Source organism: Pseudophryne corroboree, chromosome 6 (genome assembly GCF_028390025.1).
Source record: "Pseudophryne corroboree isolate aPseCor3 chromosome 6, aPseCor3.hap2, whole genome shotgun sequence".
NCBI lineage: Eukaryota > Metazoa > Chordata > Amphibia > Anura > Myobatrachidae > Pseudophryne > Pseudophryne corroboree.
This window is the reverse complement of record NC_086449.1, coordinates 268129972-268157448: the sequence shown is the minus strand read 5'-3', so window position 1 is coordinate 268157448 and position 27477 is coordinate 268129972. Positions and strand designations below refer to the sequence as shown.

Below are 27477 nucleotides of genomic sequence, written 5' to 3'. Positions count from 1 at the left end.
CCTACCGGTAAATTCTTTTCTCTTAGTCCGTAGAGGATGCTGGGCGCCCGTCCCAGTGCGTACGGTATCTGCAGTTATTAGTTGTGGTTACACACATGTTGTGTTACGTTATTGTCAGCATGTTGCTGCATTTGTTCATGCCGTTGGCTTGTGTTCTGTTGAATGCCACGTTCTGCGGCATGCTTGAGGTGTGAGCTGGTATGAATCTCACCTTAGTTTAACAATAAATCCTTTCCTCGAAATGTCCGTCTCCCTGGGCACAGTTCCTATAACTGGAGTCTGGAGGAGGGGCATAGAGGGAGGAGCCAGTTCACACCCTTTAAAAGTCTTAAAGTGCCCATGTCTCCTGCGGATCCCGTCTATACCCCATGGTTCTAATTGTGACCCCAGCATCCTCTACGGATGAAGAGAAAAGGATTTACCGGTAGGTATTAAAATCCTATTTATTTATACAGTGTATGTGTAATGTGAAAATGTCTTGTAAACGACATTGAAGCATTGAAGCACTGAAGACAAAGTCTTTCTGAGCTATGAGGTCCGCCGACAGATGTATTATGGATGGTAATGGCTTTGTTTCATTATTACCGGAGGGCACCGGCATATGCTACCTGAGTACGGGGAGTGTATATACAGTATATATATGCATATTGGTTTCCTTATCTGGCTAACCCCTTCAAGGTCTAGCACCTGGCATTGTCATGTTTCTATACAGTGATGGTTTTCTAATACATTTTTTGAATAGCTCTGTAACTATTCTAAAATACATTTTATCTATCTATCTATCTATCTATCTATCTATCTATCTATCTATCTATCTATCTATGCTAGTTTAACGGACCTGGCATATACTGGGTCACCACAGTCTCCACCCCCGTGCTTGGCTCCACCACCCTCTGGAAACCTCCTCCTGCATATCCTGCGTTTGCCCCTGGGGGTCATTCCGAGTTGATCGCTAGCTGCCGTTGTTCACAGCGCAGCGATCAGGCTAAAAATCGGCAATTCTGCGCATGTGTACGGGGCGCACTGCGCACGCGCGTCGTACTTCCACAAAAGCCGATGCAGTTTTACACAAGCTCTAGCGACGCTTTTCAGTCGCACTGCTGGCTGCAGAGTGATTGACAGGAAGTGGGTGTTTCTGGGTGGTAACTGACTGTTTTCGGGAGTGTGTGTAAAAACGCAGGCGTACCAGATAAAAACGCAGGAGTGGCTGAGGAAACGGGGGAGTGGCTGGTCGAACGCAGGGCGTGTTTGTGACGTCAAAACAGGAACTATATAATCTGAAGTGATCACAAGGTAGGAGTACGTCTGCAGCTATTCTGAAACTGCACAATCTTTTTTTGTAGCAGCGCTGCGATCCTTTCGTTCGCACTTCTGCTAAGCTAAGATACACTCCCAGATGGAGGCGGCTCAGCGTTTGCACTTCTGCTAGAAGCAGCTAGCGAGCAATCAACTCGGAATGAGGGCCATTGTCTTGTACATTTTCTATGACATCTACCATGTGTACCTTTATGTTATGTTTTATGCTGCTTTTTTTCACCATTGGTCGGAGCTGTGGAATGTTGGGGCGGCCTATAAGTACACATTATTAATAATAATAATAATAATGATGCATTAAATATACAAAAGGTGCTAGTTGGTTTCAATTACTTTATAGCCCTTTCTTCTCTACACCATGAGGGAAGTAGGAAGGGATGTGGTATGGAAGGTAGATAGTACCTAGGTCGACCACTATTGGTCGACAGTAACTAGGTCGACATGGTCTCTAGGTCGACAGGGTCTTTTCGTCGACATGGTCTTGGTCGACAGGTCAAAAGGTCGACATGAGTTTTTTATGGTTTTTTGTGTAATTTTCTTCATAGAGTGACTGGGAACCACAAGTAATGCACCGTGTCCCCTCGCTTCGCTCGCAGGTTACCATTCCCAATTGTAGTCCACGTGGATCGTTAAGTATGAAAAGGTTCAAAGAAAGAAAAAAGTGGTGAAAAACTCATGTCGACCTAGAGACCTTGTCGATCTAGAAACCTTGTCGACCGGGATAGTGCCGACCTAGAGACCGGATCCCGCAGGAAGGGACATTACAAGATGTAAGAATATCTTTGCTCCCCCCTCCGCCGATGTCCCCGTGAGCACACAGCACATCAGCTCAGAGCTGCCCCGTTGTGTCTCCTTCCCGGCCGGCTCCTCTGCACATGCGCAGGATCTCGCAAATCACGCGAGATTCCCAGCGCAGTCTGGAGATGGCAGCAGCCACAGCCAGGGACAGCTCTGTACTTGCTGTGGTGAATGGGCATCAATACCTGCAGCTGTCAAAATCGACAGCTGCAGGTGACGGAACGGTCAGCGATGCTGACCGTTCATACATTACCTGCGCATATCGGCTTGCTATCTTTTAGATGGCAGCATCGATATGTCACTGTTCAATCACCACTGCTATCATACATGGGGGGGAAGCATTATAACGCACATAAAGTGCGCTGATACCTCTTCCACCCCTATTTCGACAGTATATACATTTACCTACATATCTGGCACTTTTCAAACTTTCCCTTTCCACACATAAAATCACAAACAGTCATTAGAATGGGCAGGACAGATTCTAACTATGGGCCTAATTCAGAGTTGATCGCAGCAGCAAATTTGTTCCGCAAAACCATGGAGGTCATTCTGAGTTGATTGCACGCTGCGTTGGATGTAACGAATAATCCATACACATAGCCGATCGCAAGAAGATTAACAGGAAGAGGGCGTTTATGGGTGTCAACTGACCGTTTTCTGGGAGTGGTAGGGAAACCGCAGGCGTGTCCGGGTGTTTGGAGGGCAGGTGTGTGACGTCAATTCCGGCACCAAAAAGACTGAAGTGATCGCAAGGGCTGAGTAAGTTCAGACCTACTCTGAAACTGCACAAAATGTTTTTGTAGAGCTCGGCTGCACAGGTGTTCGCACACTTGCAAAGCGAAAGTACACTCCCCCGTGGGCAGTGACTATGCGTTTGCACGGCTGCTAAAAACAGCTAGCGAGCGATCAACTCGGAATGACCCCCTATGTGCACTGCAGGGGGGAAAGATATAACATGTGCAGAGAGAGTTAGATTTGGGTGGGGTGTTGTAAGGATTCTTCCTCTATCCTTTAACCCTCGATGTGATAGTCTCTTAGACGTCCGTGAGTGTAAACCTTTTGCTACAAGTAACATGCAAAACACAAGCAGTAAAGATTCACACTGTTTATTGTTTGTTTAACAAAAGTATATAAAAGAAAGGATTTAGGGCGTGTATGTCCCAAGTCAATAACTAATTGGACAGAACACAAAAGGGGGTCAACATAACATGATTGGCTAGAAACTGCCGCAGCGGAAGGATATACATATATGGGCAAATTTGTACTCAAATAGAAAAGTTATTCACACGGTATAAAAAGATAACAGACAAAGACAGTAGCAAAAAATGTGCTGGAACAAACAGTTCTGTAACACAAACAATTCTATGACATGTGAAGCAGAGACGAGCTTTAACCCTTTCATTCCCCTCTTAGAATCATTATTGTTATACTATATGATTCTTGCAAAGCTTACGTCTTTCTGCACGCCAGTGGACTAGATACTGGGCATATGACTCAGGGCCAGGTACCTCAGTTTCAGTAGTATGGGACAGGGCACCATTGTACATTATGGCATTATCGATACCCTTGGAGGTGAGCTTCTTACAGCACGGGATAATACAGTAAACAATAGTGGTAACAAGAATAAGGGTAATAAGTATAAATATACCTATTTGTATAAGGGCTTGTTTCCAGTTTTCAACCCATCCAAAGTATTGGCTCCATGGATTATCAACACCTGAGTTCCTTTTGAGTTCTTTTGATAATGACTCTAGTTTCTGTATGGCTAATGTTACTTTACCGTTAGGACCTGTGTTATCAGGGATATAGGTACAACATCCTTCGGCTTTGTTGATGTAAACGCATGTACCACCTTTTTCTGCTAGCATCATATCCAGAGCCATCCTATTTTGGAAGGTCATATGGGAAGTAGCTTCTAGTTGCTCAGATATTCCCAGAAGGGCCTCTTTGGTATCATTAACAAATCTTTGTTGGTTATAATATATATAGTTAATCCACGCTACATTTTTGTTTACAGTCACTATAGGGAATAAAGATTCAAATCCTGCAGCTACCTCGTCTCTAGCTTTGAACTTATTTGGAACCCCTCTTGGGACCCCTATAGCATCAATGTATACATGGGGGTCAAAACTACCTCCTGGGAGTGTCCTTTTCTTCCGAAGGATAGGGGAATTAGAGGAAGGAGTGGGGTGGTCTTCGGTGATCATTAGAAGTGGCATTATGACTTTGGCCAGGGCACACTCACCATGCCAGGGCGTATCCAATTTGATCCTAAGTTTCATATCCCCGCATATATAGTAGATGTCGCCTAATGATCTAGTTTGATTAACTAGGACAGTTGTCCTTCTTTCTGCGCAATACCCTGGTGGGAAAGGTTTTAAATCCCTTCCTTTGGTGGTGTTGGATACATAACAGGTATAATTCCCGGGGTATATGGTTATGGTACTTCCGGGATTAGGATTTTTTAATAATATAGGATATTCCTTCTTCCACATTTCACACTGACTATCATTATTTTTAGTATCATTGTATAGGCTAAAGAAGCATCCTTCTTGATCTAAAGGAATGTTTAAAGGTACTGTACCTAAGTGGGGCCTAGATTTGCCACATACGTAACAATTACTCATATTATGTTTTGCAGCATTATACTTCATCCATTCTAGCCAGAAATTAATGTCAGAGAAACCGGTTTCAATGGCTAGGACGTCTTCAAAAGTGGGGTTATTAATGGCTACCATATCCTTAAAGGTAGCAATATGAGGCCTTAAAGGTTTACCTTGGGGAGAAACTCTGGACTGGTATGCTGGATGTTTAAACATATCCCATAAATAAAAGATCTGTCTTGCGCTAAAGTACCCTGTTTTCCACCATATCCCAACTACATAGGTACCATTATCTGCTCTGCTAGGGTGTTGGATGTTTAGTCTAAACCTGTATGCATTCGGGCCTTCATCCATCTTAAAGATAGACAGTCTCTTGAGTAGGGGTACTCCATCAGGTTGACTCCATCTGTTTAAGGCGTCTGATGGTCTGTACCCCCAATCAAGTCCCGTGTTCCACCCCACGGATCCCCAGGAATCACAGTTATATCCCCACCAGGAATCAGTAACACAAATATAAACTGTTTCGGACATCCCTGATTTCCTTTTTTGCTGTATGAAATGTTTGTTGTCAGCAAGCTTGGGGAACATAAAATAGTCTAGGACATAGGTGGCTACGTGTGTATTGGAGGAATTATACCACAAGGTGGGAACCCCGTCGGTGTGTGTAATGTCAACTTCACATGTTGTGAGGTGGATGTGGGCCAGTAGGGCTATCAAGGTAGTTCCCAGGGTAAAGATAGGGGGCATTTTCTTCATCCTCCTCTGGTCTTCTGTCTTCGCTAGGTGGGAGGTCAGGGCTGTCCGCCCCTGTTCGTACCTCACTGGAATCACTTGCTTCTTCTTCAAGGTCTGGTCTGGGAACTTTCTTTACTCGGGATGCATGAATCCAAGTGGGCCCCTCGTCAGTCAGGACTGCTGTTCTGGTCACTGCTACGACTTCTGTCTCGGGACCATAGGTGAAGTCTCCTGGGCTCTTGTTCCTGGGGAGCACCTTTACCACGACTCTGTCTCCAACCTTGAAAGGGTGTGTTGGCTCCTGTGGATTCAAAGGATTTTTACAAACAACTTCATGTTCAATCTCATCAAGTTTGGTTATGAGGGCCCTGACATACTCTTCCCTTATAAGTTCTAGATCTCCTTCCTGTATTATCAACGGTTTTTTTGCCCATGGGGTGGGAAAAGGCCTACCCATCAATATCTCAAAAGGGGAGTACCCTAGGGTTTTCTGTGGGGTCATCCTAATTTCTGCTAGGATGATAGGGAGGACTTGCTTCCATTTGTGGAAGGTACCTCCTGTGGCCTTCCTTAGTTTGTCTTTGAGGGTCCTATTCATTCTTTCTACGACCCCTAAGCTATGCAGGTGGTAGAGCTTTTACTAAGGCCTGTGTGATTTTGGCTGTAAAGGCTGAGCCTTTATCACTATTTATTTGCAGGGGGCACCCCCATCTAGGGATGATTTTCTGTGTTAGGATTCTTGCTACTGTCTTGGCATCCTCTGACTTAGTTAGGAATACTTCTGGCCAGCGAGAGAACATATCTACAATGACCAGGGCATATTCTTGTTTACCTGTACCAGGGATATGGGTAAAATCAATTTGTAAGTGTGTAAAAGGGGTGGTGGGGTATTCAAGATGCTGGTGTTTAGCTTTATTGGGGTTGTTAGGGTTATTCCTGAGGCAAGTGATGCATCTGCTAACATACTGGTCCACAAGTGATTTGGCATTAGTAACATAAAAATCATTGGTTAGTAGGAGGAGTGTTGTGGCTCTACTATGGTGACCAACACCATGGTAATGGGCAATGAGCAAAGGGGCACTGGACTGGGGTATACAGGGTTTCCCCTCTTTGCAGATTAATCCTGATTTAGGATTTTTTCTGCAGAATTGGGTAAGTCCAGTCGGAGAGATCAGTATTAGTCGCAGCAGCTTGAAGTTGAGTGAGCAGATGGACGTTGTCAAGGGAGGGACATGCTCTAGTGAGTGCAATGAGTTCTGCAGCTTGCGCGGACTGATAAGGTATTGGTAGGGCTTCCAACACAGTGTCAGGGAGGGTGACAATGGCATAGCCAGCTTGGTATGTATTGTCATTGGGCCTACTACAGGAGCCGTCAACAAAAACTATGTCTGCGCCTGGTATGGGAACGGGAGACATGTCAAGTCTGGGAGAGGTTTCAGCTTCAATGGAAGCAGCACAGTCATGTAGGTCGGGTGGTTCATCCTCGGGACCTTTCAAGCCTAGAAGGGCATTGAGAATGGGTGTAGGGCCAGAAGAACTGGCAGTGTACTTGATGGTAAGTGTAGGGTTGCCCAAAAGAAGTACTTCATATCCACTAAGGCGTTGTGCTGACATGTGCTGTATGTGTAAGCCTTTAAGAATTGCCAGGACATCATGTGTGGTGTGGAGTACTGTGGTGTGGCCTAAAGTGAGGGTAGTGGCCATTTCTGCAACCATAGCACAGGCTGCCAGAGCCCTAAGGCAGGCAGGCATACCTTGCACAGACACTGGCATGACTTTGGAAAAAAAATGCCACGGGGCGCAACTTCCCTCCATGAAACTGTGTGAGCACCCCCGCCATGGTTTTACAATTGTCCCTTGCATATAGATGGAAAGGTAGTACATAATTGGGGAGGCCAAGTGCCGGACTTTTTCATCAACATACATTTTAAACTTTCATATGCAGTTAACATTTCTTGTGACCATTGTACAGTTTTAGGTTTGTCCTTCAGTGTGGCTTGTCTCAAAATGTTATCATAATAGGAGCAATCAGATATCCACTGTCTGCAGTAATTTACCATACCCAGGAAGGACAGTAGTTCCTTCTGGGTAGTTGGGGTGACCAGGCCCAATACAGACTGTATGCGTTGTGGACTGATTTTCCTCTCTCCCTGAGTGAGCACAAAACCTAAGTAATCAACATGCTTTTTACACCATTGCATTTTTGTTTTGGACACCTTGTGTCCACATTCACAAAGCCAGTTTAGTAATGAAACACCATCCTCTCGGCAGGCCTCCTCAGTTTGACTACAGAGCAGCAGATCATCTGCATACTGTAGCAGGACTGAACCATGGTGAGGTTGCCAGGGCCTCAATGTGGCCTGGAGTACAATGCTATAGACAACGGGTGAGTCAATATAGCCCATGGGTAATCTGCACCAGGTAAGTTGTTTACCCTCAAAAGAAAAGGCAAAAAGTAATTGTGTCTGTGAATCTACAGGTATGCTGAAAAAGGCATTCTTCAAATCAATTACAGAGAAGAACGCAGCATCTGCAGGGATTGCAGAAATGAGTGAGTTTACATCTGGAACAATTGGTGCAATTGGGACAATTAACTGATTGATCGCTCTGAGATCCTGTACAAATCTTATACTGCCATCAGCTTTGGCAACAGGGTTCACAGGAGTACAGTATGGTGATACAATATGTCTGAGAATACCCTGTTGTAAGAATTGCTGTATCATGGGGCGGAGACCTTCTATCTTTTCTGGTGAGAGGGGATACTGCTTTTGATAAACAGGTTGTGAGTCGGGTTTGAGATTGGCCTTATATGGTGTGCATGAGATTAGGCCAGTGTCATATGGACCTTCTGACCAAAGAGCGGGGTTTACTTGGGCTAAGTCAGGCATTGGTGGGTATCCCATTGATTCCCATTGAAGGAGCAGTCTTTTCCAAATCACCATCATATAGGTCAGAACACAAAACACTGGTTGTTGCACCGCTGTCCACTAAAAAGGGAATTTTACTTCCATTTATAATAAGTGGCAGCAGAGGTGAATCTTTCCAATGACGGGTGAGTTGAATAAAGGCTGGGATACCCTCCTCCGGGCCCCGTCAGTGCGCGGGGTCTTGCCAGTCAACTCTGAAACGTACATGATCAGAGAGAGGGTTGTCATGGCGTGGGCGGGGGTGTTGTTGGGGGGCAGGATTCAGAGCAGGCTGTCGAGGTGTCTGAGGGGGCTGGGGGCAATCTCTTGCCCAGTGACCATCCTGGCCACAGTTGTAACAGGAGGTGTGCCGTTTGCCGGCCATGTCTCCTGTAGGTGGTTTATGTTGGGGTCTTTGGAATCTTCCCTGACTGCGGGGTTGGTTCTGTCTGTCAAAGCGTCTGGAGTTCTGATAGTTATGAGTGGGTGCAGGTTTCTTTACATCAAAACACCCTGCAGCCTCTTTCTCATACAGATGTTTTTTCAAAATCTTTCGTACTATCAGAAGTCCAGGAAGAGACGCTTTGCTTAACAGAAACTATGACAGAAGGTAGAAGGTTGTTAATGAAGGTGGAAATGAGTAAGCTTTCCGAGTTAAGCAAAGGTAAGCCAGCGTCATCTGTCCAGCAGTCCTTAAACCTTTTCCAAAACTCAGTAACAGACTCTGAAGGCTTCTGTTTACAAGCTACAGCGACAGGCAAAGAAGCACGGGTTTTAAAGACTTCCTTCATATGTGTATCAATTTCCTTCCACATATCCTCGATACCTGTCAGTGTGTTGAGGGGGTATGCAGCGGCACTATTTTGTGCAGCAGGTGTGTGGATGGCAGGGACCTTTGTCCAATCCCATCCATTATAGTGGTCGATTACACCATCTATAATCAGCCTCATGTCTTCTTGTGTATAGCTGCGTCCTTTGCAAGCTTTGCGCAAATAAGATATACAGCCATCGGGGGTAATGGTGGGCTTGGGACAGTGTTTTACTATCCTGTCTAAATCTTCTATTTCAATGGGTTTTGTTAACATTTGGTCTCCCACTGTCATAAAGGGTAAGTGGAGGGCAACGGTGGTGGAAGAAGCTTCACCGCCGTCAGAGAATTCAGTTCCTCTTCGAGTGACATGGGGGGAGAAGGAGCCCTCGGCAGCGATAGTGGAATCGGCTGTGCGGCGGGTGGCTGGTTGTTTAAGGGATGTGGGCTGGGAGGTTATTACACTATTATCTAAACTCTGGGTTACTGGTGCGTTAGGGATAGAGCTAGTGGACGCATTTTCTAGCAGTGGAGTTGGAGGCGATCCCATCTGCTGTGAAAGGGTTACTGCTGCTAAGAGATCTGTGTCTTTAAGAGCAGGATATACTGGAATGTAAGGGGGAGGCGAGAGGGTTTTCAAAGATTTACAGGTTCTCACTTCCTCCCTTCTGTGCTGTTGGGAACTGATATTTTTAATCCTCCTTTGTTTCTTATTGATGGATTTATCATACCAATAGGGCGCTATGGTCAGCCACTGCTCACCCCCGGCCCGCATATATGTCATATCCCATTGTGGATCATGATCATACCACGGCCAGGCTTCCCTATCCCCTAAACAAAGACCTTTAACCATATCCATATAGAAAGGGTAATTACTGCCTTCCCGTGGAAATGGGTCCTGTCCTGCTTTCTCTGTCCACCCTGCTAAATTATCCACCCAGGGATCAATCAAATAATAATCAGAGGTAGAATTACGGGCCACGTATTCTTTACATGTCTCCCCGGGTAGGGGAGGGGGGTATACAGTTTTCTTACTCTGACCAGAGCCCATAGTAAAAACACAATTTCCAACAACTTTCTATGCATGCATCAGCTAACCAGTTAATTAGTTATTGACAATATCACAATATCATCTGCATAGTACTTTAACAGAACAATCGATAGTAATAATCTGTACGTTTACTCACCACTCGTACAGGGACTTGGAAATGCAGCGTATTGTGATAGGAAGCAAGAAAGTTATAAGGGTATTCAACAGACGTGCACTTACCACCCGTCAAGCTGAATACATGAAACTTATACTCTAATATCTGTTATGGCCATAACATAATAAGTAGACAATCAAATCGAGGTAAAATCTACGTTATGTATAGACTCCCAGGTCTATTTTAAGTATCCCAGATACTAACGTCTTTGGAGAATTGCGCTTGGACCCCTGGTCACTTCTCAGACGTATCTTTAAGTCCCAGACATTAAAGATGTTTAGTCACGTGTTCCCAGAACACTGACACGGATTCAGCTTCAGTGTATGACCGCAATCCCGTATGGCAAAGACAGACAATAAATTCTCTATCTTCCCGGTCCGGGGACGATCAACTGAATCCCGGCAAGAGCCCCCACTTGTAAGGATTCTTCCTCTATCCTTTAACCCTCGATGTGATAGTCTCTTAGACGTCCGTGAGTGTAAACCTTTTGCTACAAGTAACATGCAAAACACAAGCAGTAAAGATTCACACTGTTTATTGTTTGTTTAACAAAAGTATATAAAAGAAAGGATTTAGGGCGTGTATGTCCCAAGTCAATAACTAATTGGACAGAACACAAAAGGGGGTCAACATAACATGATTGGCTAGAAACTGCCGCAGCGGAAGGATATACATATATGGGCAAATTTGTACTCAAATAGAAAAGTTATTCACACGGTATAAAAAGATAACAGACAAAGACAGTAGCAAAAAATGTGCTGGAACAAACAGTTCTGTAACACAAACAATTCTATGACATGTGAAGCAGAGACGAGCTTTAACCCTTTCAGGTGTGTTCAATCTGAAATCTAAATTGCTGTGTAAAAATAAAGCAGCCAGTATTTACCCTGCACAGAAACAAAATAACCCACCCATATCTAACTCTCTTCAAATGTTATATCTGCCCCCCCCCCCCTGCAGTGCACATGGTTTTGCCCAACTGCTAACAAATTTGCTTCTGCGATCAACTCTGAATTACCCCCTAAGACATTATTCGTCCTATTGTTTATTGCAATTACGTTTCAACACCTGCCAGGAATGCGGAAACACTTGAACATTTTATGTGCGGCAGCATAAACCTGGTGACTGCAGTATCTGTTCCTGGGATTGACTCTCTCATGAAATAAATGCATTGTTATTAAACAACTTAGTTTTGTACCAAGCGGGTTTAACTGGAAATAACGTAGTGTGTGAATGAAAGGGGTTCTTCTTTAGTGTGGTAAAATATTCTTGGTATCATTTTCTCAGGTAATTAATGACAAATAAATTCAGAATTGTCTACCAGTAAAAGCTTTTAAGGTAATTTATGTGTGATGCTATTAGCCACACACATTGGCGTTTTAAGAGAGGAGGGGGCTTCGGTGCAGGCTCTGGGTGGGCCCCGTCCTCACCACGGCGCTGTACTCTCCGGCATTGTCCCGGAATCTACGGCCCTTTTTGAAGTGACTTTTTGCCGCGACGGCTGCAGCATATGACGCTAGACTCCAGAGAGGTGAGTATTAAAATATGGGTGCAATGTGTGTGGTGTCCGCCCCCCCCCCCCCCCCGCCCCCCGGACCCAGGGGCCTGTGTACACCACCTATGGCCACATATAGTGCCTATAAAGTATTCCCCACTTTTGGCATTTTACACAGTTACCGTTCTTACTTCATGGACTAAAAATGCAGAGTCATTTGCTTTACTTATAGTACACTGTTCCTATATGTTCCTACACTGAATACTGTATACTGAAAACCAACAACACAATTACAAACAGAAATCCTTGAGACCAGACCCGAAAAGTGAGTATTTCAAAGGCCAATTGTACTAAGCCTTGGAGAGTGGTAACGTGCAGGGAGATGGGGTCTATGTACTAAGCCTTAGAGAGAGATAAAGTGGACAGAGATAAAGTACCAGCCAGTTAGCTCCAACTGCCATGTTACAGGCTGGTTTTGAAAAATGACATTTAGGAGCTGGTTGGTTGGTACTTACTCTCTCCACTTTGCTTCTATCCAAGTCTTAGTACATTGACCCCTAAGTACCAACCAGTCTGCTCCTAACTGCCATCTTATAGGCTGTAGAAAAAAGGATGAACCCCTAGTAAAAAGGTGCATTATAAGCAGCCCAGGAGAAACCTGCCCTGAGAAACCTTGCCAAGTTTAAAAATACAGTAAAATAGTAGGGCTTATTATCTTAGGCGCTGTAAAAACAATAATCACAGAGTGAGATTTGTTTATATGTCCCTCATAATCACTGTTGGTAATTCACACTTCACCAGAAGAAGACCACCTCCCTCGTATCTTTCGTTAGGTACGTGCGCTCATGAAAAAGAAAATAAACACGTGTAGAACAGTTTTTCTGGGTTTTTTTTTATTTTTTTAAATAACGCTGTCCGTGCATGTTGGAAGGGAGACTATATGAAGATGTGGGTGTAACCCAACTCACACTATATGATATAGTGACATGTACGTAAAGGTTTATTTTCAACCAGTACCCAATTAAGTGAAGGATTAGAGTATCACCCCTGATAGTTTATGTGTACCCCACTGACTAAGGAGTCAGGAGATGAGGATGACAGACACATAAAGGTATCTTTGTATCACACAAGGTGTTTGAAGAATGAGGGCATACCCTACTCACAGCAGATGGGGATAGTTTGAAGCATATCTGGGTTTATTTTAGACTTTGGTATATATAATCTCACACGCCTCAGACCTCTTATATCAGAATACTCTAGAAATTGCCACTGAAAAGAGTTATATTTCCAAGCACAGTTTATTTTTATAAAAAATCCGAGACAAATGTGATATTTAGAACACGATATAAAAACATGAAAGCCACGGTGAAACGCCAATGTTGTACAAACTACAGTTTAAGAATACAAAAAGACAAAAAATAAAAACCAAAAATGATCCAAAGGTATTCTTCCAGATATTCTAATGGAATGAAAAAGTCATACCTATATAGTTATGAAATTTGGAAAAACAGCTGTTCACACTCCTTAACCTGTCAACGTATTTTGGCCCACGGTAGGCCTTTATCTTGATACACCTGAGAGGAGGTGTTGAAAATAAACACCTTTTATGATACACAGATACCTTTATGTTCCTGTCATCTCCTGACTCCTTAGCATAAACCACGGGCGGATTGGAACGGAAAAGCAGCCCTAATGGGTGTGAGGTCTTTTGAGGTGGCGGGGTCAGTTAAGGGAGCAGGATAACTACTTATAGGGTGTGATTCTGAGTTGAACACAGTTGTCTTTCTTGTATGTTTTGCTGCAGTTTAATCTGTGACTTTATGCTAATGCCAGTACAATTTTAATACCTGCCCAGTGGTGAAGCAGGCACAACACATTCAGCGGATGATTGGTAAGTGCGTATGCACTTGCCAATCGATAGACAGGTCGGCTGGGTCATCTGACCCATTGGCCAGGTGTATACCAAGCTTTACCCAGCAGCCAGTGTAAATTGGCAGTAGCACAATGACAAGTATACCTGCAATTTACTGTAATCATAGGAACCCAGACAGGGATGTTAGATTGTATGCAATAGATGCCCTAACTATGATTGTCTCCAGAACACCCCCCCCCCCCCCCCCACACACACACACCTGGACACACACACAAATGCTCTTTGTATTATATATAATACAAAGAGCCAGAGGCAGAACTCTGGGAGGCAACGGAGTCAACTGCCGCCGGGCTCCTGCTTTGAAGGGGGGCACTTCTCCTCCGGTTCTGTGTGTTCAGCGATATTAATCAATTAAGTTAGTTGACAGCAGCCGGTATCTCTTCCGCAGCTGATTTCCCCACTAGTCACTACACCTTACAAATCACACCCTCTTTATTATAGATATACTGGAAGCAGACACCTGATGAAGCTATTTGCTCCTATAAAGGAAGCATGGGAAATCTAACTATATGCAGTTATTTCTCTGACAATTACAAGTAACTTCATATAGTTAGAATTCTCATACTTCCTATGCAAGAGCAAATATCTCCATCAGTAAGGTGCATGCTTCCAGTGTAATAGGTTGTGGGTTCTAATCCTGGATATGACACATGCAAATTAATTGTCAGAGAAATAATCAGCATTGTGAGTGACTGAGCAGATCTATGTAGTGTGTGGCTGGACTCCTACAAAGATCTGCCCAGTAGCAATGGTTTTGTAGTAGCTTCATATAGCTAAAATCTGCAGGCCTGCTCTCTCTCTTTCTCTCTCTCTCTCTCTCTCTATATATATATATATATATATATATATATATAGGGGGTCACCAATATTTTTCTTGACTCCGGGCAACTGGGACAAACTTACGCCACTGCAAAGAGCATTAGTGACCACCGTATCATTGGCCAGAGAGCATCAATATACTGTAGAGAGCTATTTAGTACCCAAAATGTAATACAAACTACATGTTGTGACTGCGACATATTATCACCCGTCTTATCATTAAATAACCCCTCCTCAACATCATTAACACAATGAGACTCATCATAACATGTCCATTCAACATAATGAACCCCTTTCATCTTCCCCATTAATAATTAGCCCGCACGTCAATTCATTCATTTTCTAACTAATTTCGCTCATTACCTCCCTTAGGGTCCTATTCATTATCACTTATGGGCATAAATACCAGATTCTGTATATTTTTTGTAACAGGCCCATTCATATTTAGGGGCCCAATGGGGCTGCCTAGTATTTAGCAAACTCAGAAAACTGAACTTTTTTGTAGTCTGTCTGCTAGAACCACTGCCATCTTCATATTGGTTCTCAGAGCCCAGCTTTTTCCTATGGGACTGGGGTTGCAAAGAAGGATCCGAGCGGATCCCTCTGCTTTCTCCGCACTGCGAGACCTTCAGCCGTATGCATGTATGAACTCAGGTCATGCATGCCACAGTCAACCAGGTTGGCTCCGGTGAGTATCACCTCTACCTAAGTGTTAGGGATCGCCGGGACAGCTACCACATTGGAGCAGCTGTCCCCACATTGAAGCCACTATATAGTCAAAATCGTAAGGAAAGTTAGTGCAAATCGCACCGTGTGTACACAGCTTGAGATACTGATGTGCGCTCTCGTGGTATCGTTCTCACAAGAAAAGATAGACTGTGCAGGCAAGTCAATCTTGACTATATTGTGTACAATCTACACCATAGTATAGTCAAAATTGGCACTTAGTCAAAATCTCACATAGTCAAAATCTCAAGTAAAGATAGGATAGTATCAGTGGTTCAGGGGAAAAAGCAAACTCAATATCTCACCGTGTGTATACACCTTAAGATAGCTGAGTTACAGGCTGTGTAACAGAGCCGCTCCGCTCATTAGCCACACATGCCGGATCCAGCCTATACTATTCCTACTACCAGGCACACTCTACTAAAATAGCGCCGCCCATGCTGCAGCTCTGCAGGGACCACAGCTGGCCCAAAGTCTTGAAAATAAGACTGGCCCAGGGGGCATCTGTCACCTGCTCAGCCCGCTTCTGCTTGCAATAATATGCAGAAAATGCACCAGCCACTGCAGCCCAGTGACACTGCCTTATAACAGTATGTATTGGCGATTGGTGGTCCACTCTGGGAGAAGCAGTGAAGTAGTACCACATCAAAGGGATTTGGGAGTGTAATATATATGTTGCTCAAGGATAACACCTCCCACAATGCTGGCAGCCAGGCATGTACACAGGGCTGTAGCCTTACCTCACCATGGGCTATATGTACTAAGCCATACCTCCCATCTGTCCTGATTTTCACGGGACAGTCCCGCTGTCCCACCCGCGTGCCGCAGTGTCCCGCAGTGGGGTGGGGAGGGCTCTGTCACTCACTGCTCTGCCTAGCAAAGCAGCGGTGAATAGACGCACAGCATCTATTCACTTGAGTCAGAGGGAGAGGGGGCATGCCAGCAGCTCAGAGAGAGCGCTGGGCATGCCCCCTCAGTGACAACAATGGGGGCGTGGCTCGAGATTGCGGGTCCTCCATGAAGCCACGCCCCCTTTTCTTAGGCCATGCCCCTTTTTCGGGAGTGTGTCCCTCTTTCGGCAAAGGAAAAGTTGGGAGGTATGAGTAAAAAGTGATAAAGTGGAGAGTGATAAACTACCAACCAACCAGCTCCTAAATTTAATTTTTCAACACAGCCTGGCTGGAACTTTATCACTCTACACTTTATCACTTTTCAATGCTTAGTACATCTGGCCCCATATAGCAGTAGCAGCGGTTGTATCTCCAGGTGTGTATAGCAGCAGCGGGGGTATCTCCAGGTGTGTATAGCAGCACCATTAGCGGGGGTATCTTTAGGTGTGTATAGCAGCAGCAGCAGCGGGGGTATCTCCAGTGTGTATAGCAGCAGCGGGGTTATCTCCAGGTGTGTATAGCAGCAGCGGGGGTATCTCCAGTGTGTATAGCAGCAGCAGGGGTATCTCCAGGTGTGTATAGCAGCAGCAGCAGCAGGGGGAATCTCCAGGTGTGTATAGCAGCAGCAGGGGTATCTCCAGGTGTGTATAGCAGCAGCAGGGGGAATCTCCAGGTGTGTATAGCAGCAGCGGGGGTATCTCCAAGTGTGTATAGCAGCAGCTGGGGTATCTCCAGGTGTGTATAGCAGCAGCGGGGGTATCTCCAAGTGTGTATAGCAGCAGCTGGGGTATCTCCAGGTGTGTATAGCAGCAGCGGGGGTATCTCCAGGTGTGTATAGCAGCAGCGGGGGTATCTCCAGGTGTGTATAGCAGCAGCGGGGGTATCTCCAAGTGTGTATAGCAGCAGCTGGGGAATCTCCAGGTGTGTATAGCAGCAGCAGGGGTATCTCCAAGTGTGTATAGCAGCAGCTGGGGTATCTCCAGGTGTGTATAGCAGCAGCAGGGGGAATCTCCAGGTGTGTATAGCAGCAGCGGGGGTATCTCCAGGTGTGTATAGCAGCAGCGGGGGTATCTCCAGGTGTGTATAGCAGCAGCAGGGGGAATCTCCAGGTGTGTATAGCAGCAGCAGGGGGAATCTCCAGGTGTGTATAGCAGCAGCGGGGGTATCTCCAAGTGTGTATAGCAGCAGCTGGGGTATCTCCAGGTGTGTATAGCAGCAGCGGGGGTATCTCCAGGTGTGTATAGCAGCAGCGGGGGTATCTCCAGGTGTGTATAGCAGCAGCGGGGGTATCTCCAGGTGTGTATAGCAGCAGCGGGGGTATCTCCAGGTGTGTATAGCAGCAGCGGGGGTATCTCCAGGTGTGTATAGCAGCAGCGGGGGTATCTCCAGGTGTGTATAGCAGCACCATTAGTGGGGGTATCTCCAGGTGTGTATAGCAGCAGCGGGGGTATCTCCAGGTGTGTATAGCAGCAGCGGGGTTATCTCCAGGTGTGTATAGCAGCAGCGGGGGTATCTCCAAGTGTGTATAGCAGCAGCTGGGGAATCTCCAGGTGTGTATAGCAGCAGCGGGGGTATCTCTAGGTGTGTATAGCAGCAGCGGGGGTATCTCCAGGTGTGTATAGCAGCAGCAGGGGGAATCTCCAGGTGTGTATAGCAGCAGCTGGGGTATCTCCAGGTGTGTATAGCAGCAGCGGGGGAATCTCCAGGTGTGTATAGCAGCATCGGGGGTATCTCCAGGTGTGTATAGCAGCAGCGGGGGTATCTCCAGGTGTGTATAGCAGCAGCGGGGGTATCTCCAGGTGTGTATAGCAGCAGCGGGGGTATCTCCAGGTGTGTATAGCAGCAGCGGGGGTATCTCCAGGTGTGTATAGCAGCACCATTAGTGGGGGTATCTCCAGGTGTGTATAGCAGCAGCGGGGGTATCTCCAGGTGTGTATAGCAGCAGCGGGGTTATCTCCAGGTGTGTATAGCAGCAGTGGGGGCATCTCCAGGTGTGTATAGCAGCAGCGGGGGTATCTCCAGGTGTGTATAGCAGCACCATTAGTGGGGGTATCTCTAGGTGTGTATAGCAGCAGCGGTGGTAATTCCAGGTGTGTATAGCAGCAGCGGGGTTATCTCCAGGGATGGCAGATGAGGGCCCACATTCCTGCTATGATGTGCTGATGCAATGACAGTTGCTGTGTGTGCAATAATCTGCTACTGCTCACTCCACCGCCATCACTAATGCGACGACTCTGCGCATGCATGCATCCCAGCCCATGAAGAAGCAGCGGCGGCCATCACAGGGAGATCTTAGGACACAGTTGGAACAGCAGCTACTGCACATGTGTCAGAGTGTCCCTCCTACGTCACCACATTCCCTCCCTCCAGTGCTGGCTCTGAGGCTACTCACTGCTGCTACAAGGCGAATGTAACATGTTCCTTCTGCTCCTCTCAGGTAGCGGCAGCGGGAAGTGACCGCTAGCCAAGGGAACTATGAAACCGGCCCGGTGGAAACTTTCTCACTGTCCCGGCAGCCCAATCCGCCCCTGCAACCAACCAAGTAGCTCCAGTCATTTTTTTAAAACTCGGTTTCTGTATACAGAGCAGAACAAAATTTGTATTGGAAAAAAGCTGTGGCTGCTACTGTACATTGTAGCACTTTGTATACAGTGTTGCATATCAAATTAATTGACACGGTCTCCTCATGCATCCTAGTCACATCTCCACTCCAAGGCTTAGTAAATAGATTCCACAATCTGTAACTGTCTGTAACAGAAGCTGACTGGCTGGTCATTTATTTCTCTCAACTTGATCTCTCTCCAATGCTTAGTACATAGGGGGTAATTCCAAGTTGATCGCAGCAGGATTTTTGTTAGCAATTGGGCAAAACCATGTGCACTACAGGGGAGGCAGATTTAACATGTGCAGAGAGAGTTAGATTTGGGTGTGGTGTGTTCAATCTGCAATCTAATTTGCAGTGTAAAAATAAAGCAGCCAGTATTTACCCTGCACAGAAATAAAATAACCCACCCAAATCTAACTCTTTCTGCACATGTTAAATCTGCCTCCCCTGCAGTGCACATGGTTTTGCCCAAAAATCCTGCTGCGATCAACTTGGAATTACCCCCATAGACTGTTCCTTTAATATAGATGAGTAAATACCTTTATATACCTTATATACATATTTGTATCTAGAACTGCTTTAAAACATTGTGGATAGTTCAGAGTTGATCGCAGCAGCAAATTTGTTAGCAGTTGGGCAAAACCATGTATACAGGTGGGGCAGATATAACATGTGCAGAGAGAGTTAGATTTGGGTGGGTTATATTGTTTCTGTGCAGGGTAAATACTGGCTGCTTTATTTTTACACTGCAATTTAGATTTCAGTTTGAACACACCCCACCCAAATCTAACTCTCTCTGCACATGTTATATCTGCCCCTGCTGTGGTGCACATGGTTTTGCTCAACTGCTAACAAAATTGCTGCTGCGATCAACTCTGAATTAGGCAAATAGGGGGTAATTCCAAGTTGATCGCAGCAGGATTTTTGTTAGCAATTGGGCAAAACCATGTGCACTGCAGGGGAGGCAGATATAACATGTGCAGAGAGAGTTAGATTTGGGTGGGCTGTATTCAATCTGCAATCTAATTTGCAGTGTAAAAATAAAGCAGCCAGTATTTACCCTGCACAGAAATAAAATAACCCACCCAAATCTAACTCTTTCTGCACATGTTATATCTGCCTCCCCTGCAGTGCACATGGTTTTGCCCAATTGCTATCAAAAATCCTACTGCGATCAACTTGGAATTACCCGCATAGTTAGAATCTGTCCTGCCCCATGGGGGTAATTCCAAGTTGATCGCAGCAGGACATTTTTTAGCAGTTGGGCAAAACCATGTGCACTACAGGGGAGGCAGATTTAACATTTGCAGAGAGAGTTAGATTTGGGTGTGGTGTGTTCAATCTGCAATCTAATTTGCAGTGTAAAAATAAAGCAGCCAGTATTTACCCTGCACAGAAACAAAATAACCCACCCAAATCTAACTCTCTCTGCAAATGTTATAACTGCCCCCCCCTGAAATGCACATGGTTTTGCCCAACTACTAAAAAATTTCCTGCTGCGATCAACTTGGAATTACCCCCCATGTGCACTGCAAGTGTGGCAAATATAACATTTGCAGAGAGAGTTAAGGGCCCTACACACTTAAAGATTATCTGTCCAATCTGCCTGATTGGAAAGAAAATCTGGAAATGTCTGGGAGCAAATGACAATTGACTATTTGCTCTCAAACCCTGGAAAACAGACAAAAATGGACTTACAGACAAATTGGTTAAGTTTGTTTCATTAAACAAATTTATCAGAACAACCATTTGTCCATTTTCTTGATTTTGGGAGTAAATGGTTGATTGTCATTTGCTCCCAGACATTGCTAGATTTTCTTTCCAATCAGCCAGATTGGACAGATAATCTTTAAGTGTGTAGGGCCCTTTAGATTTGGGTGGGTTATTTTGTTTCTGTGCAGGGTAAATACTGGCTGCTTTATTCTTACACTGCAATTTAGACCAAATCTAACTCTCTCTGCACATGTTACATCTGCTCCCTCTGCAGTGCACATGGGGGGTCATTCCGAGTTGATCGCACGTAGCAACTTTTTGCTGCTCGTGCGATCAACTAGACGCCACCTATGGGGGTGTGTATTTTAGCATAGCAGGGCTGCGAACGCTCGTGCAGCACTGCTGTGCAAAAAAAAGTTTCACTCAAAACAAGACTAGCCCTGTAGCTACTTACCCAGTGTGACAGATCCAGCGATGAAGGTCCCGGTCCTGACGTCAGACATCCGCCCTCCGTTCGCCTGGACACACCTGTGTTCTTCTTACCACTCCCTGAAAACGGCTGGAAACGATGAGTATCCGCCCCGGAACGCCTTCCGCCTGTCCATCTTCTTGCGATCACATTTGTCGCTGGCAGCGTTGTTGCCCGGCGACAATCGTTCGCATGCAGCCAAGAAACGCTGCGTGCAAACGGGTCGGAATGACCACCATGGTTTTGCCCAACTGCTAAAAATTTGCTGCTGCGATCAACTCTGAATTCCCCCCATTGTTTGAACAATAGCTTGTGTACTGCTTCTTTGCTGCGTACAGTTTCAGTAATTACTGAGTTTGGAAATAACAAATATGGCATCATCTGGCATAATTAGATAAACATTCACTGTGTAGAATTTTCTTAATTCATTTTAATAAGGTCTGTCTAGCAATACATTTTCCGATCAAACTTCCTTTTTAGCTGTGTTGTTTTCTTAATTGAAAATGAATTTCCCATCCACTGTAACTTCCTCACTTTCAAGTTTAATATCTGTTACATCCTGCTGGATTTCACTGAATTTGAAAAATAGGGTCACAGATCAGCAAGCCAAAAGGTTGCAATGGAGCACATCCTAAATAAACATGTGGCAATATAATTGCTGCTGAGTGCAGACATGTTCCTATTGGCTCAGTCCTACTATTTGTCTGACACAGGAAGGACTGACATCCCTAGCTTTTAGCTGGAAAGCAGCATACTGCACTCACGTGTAGGTGACATGTTGATGGATTAGAAGAAATGTCTGCTTCCATTTGTAACTTTAGTGGTAAAAGCTTAGCAAACATTTATAGCACCTTAGTATGGTGACCTCACCATTCAGTAAGCCTGATGATGCCTAGTTCCCACAGAATGACAACATTGAAGCATACATGCTTATGCCTGCAAATGAATGAATGAATGGCTCCCAGTGCCCGGCAGAAGCCAGTGGCTAGGTGCCGGGCGGGGACCAGGAGACCTTGCACCCGGCGTAAGGCCTCCTGGTCCCCGCCCAGCGCAAGGCGCACCTCCCGGCGCTAACAGTACCTCCCTTGAAGAGGGGTTAAGAAACCCCTAGAACCAGGTTTCTGGGGCTATTTCTTGAAGAATCCTTTAATTCAGAAGCATAGAGGAACTTCCCAGGCACCCAGGCTCTCTCCTCAGGACCGTAGGCTTTCCAATGAAATAAATAATGTACTTGACCCCACACAAACTTGGAGTCCATGATTCTCTCAACAAAAAAATCTTGATGTCCCTGAATCATGACTGGAGAAGGTCTCCTGAAACCTCCTTATTTAAATTTCTTAGAAACAAATGCCAGCTTTAATAAGGAACAATGGAAGGTATTATTAATTCTCAAAGATCTGGGTAATTGCAGATGGAAAGCAACAGGATTGATTTTCTGGATGATTCGAAATGGTCCAATGTAAGGGGGACCCAGTTTCTGGGGATGTCTGGTGGAGCTTGTTGTTTCGGGGAGATAACCACACCATGTCTCCTACTGTGAAAGCACAAGATTTCTGAAAGCTGTCAGCAAATTTCTTAAACCGGGCTGCCGCTTCCCCCAAGGCTTGCTGTACTCCCCTCCAAATCCTCGTGAGGTGAGACACGCAGGGAAAAGAAGAACTAGACTGTTGTGATGGAGTGAAAGTATTAAATTTAGGATGAATACCGAAAACACAAAAGAAAGGTGACATGGAAGTTGAAGAATGCTCAAGATTATTATACGCAAATTCTGCAAAGGGTAGATGGTCAACCTAATCATCCTGGTATTTAGAGATATACCATTGCAGATATTGCTCCAATGATTGATTAACTCGTTCCGTCTGACCATTGGACTGTGGATGATATCCTGATGAGAGACTAATATTGATCCCCAGTTCGGCACAAAAAGACCTCCAGAAACGGGCCACGAATTGAGAGCCTCTATCTGAGACAATGTCTTGTGGTAGGCCATGAATACGGAATATGTGTTGAATGAACAATGAAACAAGATCCTTAGCATTAGGCAGTTTAGACAAGGGAATGAAATGAGACATTTTACTGAAACGGTCAACTACTACCCAGATGACCGAGCATTTGGAAGATTTTGGCAGGTCCACAATAAAATCCATTGACAAATGGGTCCATGGCTTGGAGGGTACAGGCAGAGGATGTAATTGTACAGAAGGAAGAACACAAGAAGACTTGTTTTTGGCACAGATATGACAGGCTTTAACTCCTGAACGTCTGTTTTGATAGTTAGCCACCATACTGAGTGAGAGAGAAGGTGTAAGGTCTTATTAACCCCTGCATGTCCTGAGGGCTGACCTGAGTTTCTCTGGGACAAACAGGAGTTCTGAAGGAGTCTCAGATGGTGCCTGCATCTGTGCTGACTGGACTTTAGAGGCAAGATTCATGGTTAGACCGGCAAGAATACATCCTGGGGTAAGAATCGGTACCGGACGTTTAGAGACTTCATGACTAGACAGAAAACTCTGTGATAAAGCGTCAGCTTTGATGATTTGGAGCCGGGCCTATAGGTAATTACAAAACTAAGTACAGTGCCCATCTGGCTTGCCGAGAGTTCAATCTTTTAGCAGATTCAAGATAGACTAAATTTTTTTGGACTGTGAATACGGTTACTGTATGTCTTGCTCCCTCCAGCCAGTGCCTCCATTCTTCCAGAGCACATTTGACTGCTCTTGATTTCGTATGTCATAGTTGACTTCAGCAGGGGAAAATTATCAGGAGAAAAAGGCACAGGGGTGGAGCTTATGACTGACTGGATCCTCTTGTGACAGAATAGCTCCAACGCCTACTTCGGAGGCATCCACTTCTACAATGAAAGGCAGATCTGGATCGGGATGCCGGAGAACAGAAGCAGAGATAAATGCTATTTTAAGGTCCTCAAAGAACTTTACCGCCTGTGGCGACCAATGAGCAGGATCCACACCTTTCTTAGTGAGACTCATAATTGGGGCTACAATTGAAGAAAATGAATCGATAAACCTTCTGTAGTAGTTTGCAAAACCGAGGAAACTTGTAGCTTTTTGATTAGAAGGACGAACCCACTCCATAATTTCCTGCAGTTTGTTAGGGTACATAGAAAACCCCTTGGAGGTGATGATGTATCCTAGGAAGGCCACCTTCTCAACCTCAAACTTACATTTTCCAATTTTGCATAGAGATGATTCTCCCGGAGCTTGGTGAGGACCGCTTTTACATGAGTTCGGTGTTCTTTGAGTGAGGTGGAATAGATCAGAATATCATCAATATAGACGACCACAAATCTTCCAAGGAATTCTCGAAGAACATCATTAATAAGATCCTGGAAGACGGCAGGGGCGTTGAAGAGTCCAAAAGGCATTACCAAATATTCGTAGTGGCCTAATTGGTTATTGAATGCAGTTTTCCACTCGTCCCCCTGCCGGATCTGAATGAGATTGTATGCTCCTCGCAAATCAATCTTAGAGAAAACTGTAGCATTTCTGAGCTGATTAGTGGCAATGGATATGAATTTTATTCAGTCCCCTGTAATCGATGTGTAGAAAGAAAGGTTACCCAAGGTTCTCGGGCGCTTAGGTATAGGGTGCTATGCCAAGCAGCAGCCTTAGAAATACGAGAAGTCACTCCCACAAGGTAAAAACAAAAAGCAGAGTGAGGCTGCGCTAAACTGTTATATATGACAACAATGATATCTGGTAATTCAAAATGTAATATTAAAAGTAAATGTTCTAAAGTGTGAAAATATATACACCATAGATTACATGCACCAATGATAAAACGTTAAAAGGTACACATAGTGCAATGAATAAAACCAGGGATACCCAATGTGCCAGGAATGAGGTTATTAATTAGATAGGAAGTCCGTTCCAAATTTCTTTCCTCCAATAGTAGATAAGTCCAGCATAAACAGATTTATGGGAGGTATGCAAGTGTCCAATAGTGTAACTTTACCGCTAGAGGGTATGTTGCTCCAAGATGGTGAATGGTGAGCTCCTCTAGCAGTGCGGTAGACAAAGTTAATCAATTCAGCTTAAATGTAGAGTCCTCCAAAATGGATACTGTTCTGGATTGTGATAGGGGATGGTCCGGACTTTCAAATGAAGATTCCTGGTGTGGGTCCTTGTAAACTGACGCGTTTCGCTGCACTCAGGTAGCAGCTTTTTCAAAGGTATATAGCAGTGCCAGGGCGTTGTGTTACTTGTAGTGCCACGGGGAAACATGGAGCGCGTAAGGCAGTGGGGTGTATAGCTAGGCGTGTAAATGTAGACGGGCAGCGGGGTGACTAGGGGGGATGGCGTCGGCGTCTAAGTTTCCACGGGTATCGTGGGGAATAGTGCGGGGGGGGGGGTGTCAGCGTTGCAGATGTGCAGCATGGGTGCCCGGGTGTGCTGGCAGACATGGGTGGGGTCTTTCATGAAGGGTTTTACGGTGCTACCAGAGCGGGGAGTAGTGCCAGGGCGTTGTGTTACTTGTAGTGCCACGGGGGAAACATGGAGCGCGTAAGGCAGTGGGGTGTATAGCTAGGCGTGTAAATGTAGACGGGCAGCGGGGTGACTAGGGTGGATGGCGTCGGCGTCTAAGTTTCCACGGGTATCGTGGGGAATAGCGGGGGGGGTGTCAGCGTTGCAGAAGTGCAGCAGGGTGCCCAGGTATGCTGGCAGACATGGGTGGGGTCTTTCATGAAGGATGTTACTGTGCTACCAGAGCGGGGAGCAGTGCCAGGGCATTGTTTTACTTGTAGTGCCACGGGCAAACATGGAGCGCGCAAGGCAGTGGGGTGTATAGCTAGGCGTGTAAATGTAGACGGGAAGCGGGGTGACTAGGGGGGATGGCTGAAACGGTATCGGGGTGGATAGCATGTGGGGGGGAGGGGGGCAGCGTTGCAGATGTGCAGCAGGTCAGGGGATTGTGTAGGTGGTGGATGTAAGGGCTGGCTGGAAGCTGTAGTTCCACGAATGGAAGCAGGGGTAGCGCTGTAGAGTGTTTTTCTATACTTGGCCTATTTATATGTCGATATATTAACTGTCGAAGTATTTAGTGTCGATCTAAGTTTTGTCGATCTTATATATGTCGAGCTATTACATGTCGACCCTATTAAGTTTCGATGTAAGTATTGTCGGTCAGAGTTTTTTCGATCTAAGTTTTGTCGATCTTGTATATGTCGAGCTATATTACCTGTCGACCCAATTAAGTTTTGATCTAAGTTTTGTCGGTCTATGTTTTGTCGGTCTATGGTTTGTCGATCTTCTGTATGTCGATCTATTTGTTTGTCGAACAATTACATGTCGATGAGTTTTTGGTCGAACTTGTTCCTGTCGATGATTTGTTTGTCGATCTTACGTTGTGTCGCTGTTGTGCGTGATCGATCATGTGTTGTGTCGATCTACTGTTTGTCGAATATGTGTTTTGTCGATGTAGTGGTTGTCGATGTTGCTGATATGTCGATTTTGTGTTTGTCGATGTTCGACCACTGTCGATGTAGGTGTTGTCGATGTTGCGTGGTCGATGTTAGCGTGGTCGAACTAGCGGGTGCCGATCCATCGACTGGATACCGTGGGAGTGTTATGTTTGTATAGCAAAAGCTCTGTTCGATTCTGAGTCATGAATTTGGAGAAGGGGGTTTGTATTTAACAGATCTTTTGCACCTAGCCTGCCACTGTTGTAAATACCAAAACTAATGATGGTTGCGGCAGCTGATGTAAAACCAATGGATGGCACGGGTTTCCACTTACACGCATACGTGAACCTCCACATACAGTAAGTTTATTGACCACTTTCATTAGCATAATGTAATTAATCAGGTGACTGCGGCTGCCCACACCAACAACCACTTTGCTTGCAACCCAGAATCAGTCCCTAAATGTGGCTTATTTGAAGCATTCCTGGCACAGGCTGCTTGATTGGACCTAGTTCTACACTATTACCAAACAGAATATGGAAACATACAGTCTGTGGTGCTAGTGGGATGGAACAGCAAAAAGAATAACCATAAGGAACGATGTGAGATGATGTGTCTCAAAGGCTCCAATAAGCAATGATTAAAACTCCTTGTACCCAGGGCCGTCTTAACAGCATTGTAGGCCCCGGACATAGCAATGCACTGGGGACCCTATAAGGGAACCATTCACAGGAATCAATTGAAAAGAAAAAAAGAAGTTATATAATTAATCAACTGTACTATACTGTATATGTTAGTTGTAAATAAAGTTATAAACATTAAACAAAGCGTCGAGATCCGAACCCCCCAAACTTCACCTATTTTACACGGGTCCGAGGCAGCCTCGGATCTTCCCGCCTTGCTCGGTTAACCCGAACGCGGCCGAACGTCATCATCCCGCTGTCAGATTCTCGCGAGATTCGTATTCTATATAAGAGCCGCGCGTTGCCGCCATTTTCACTTGTGCATTGGAGATTGAACGGAGAGGACGTGGCTA

At 45.3% G+C, this 27477-nt stretch overlaps 1 protein-coding gene across 3 annotated transcripts in view; it reads right to left on the bottom strand.

Annotated features, from left to right (window-relative positions):
- Positions 1-3164: 3164 nt before the first annotated feature.
- The window catches only part of LOC134932010 (endogenous retrovirus group FC1 Env polyprotein-like), a 109330-nt gene continuing 85017 nt past the window's right edge, over positions 3165-27477 (bottom strand). For all 3 annotated transcript variants that reach the window (XM_063925999.1, XM_063926000.1, XM_063926001.1), the window contains one exon: positions 3165-5754. In XM_063925999.1, the coding sequence (XP_063782069.1) occupies positions 3540-5474 (1935 nt within the window). In that variant the 5' untranslated portion in view covers positions 5475-5754 and the 3' untranslated portion in view covers positions 3165-3539. The remainder of the gene's footprint in view (positions 5755-27477) is intronic.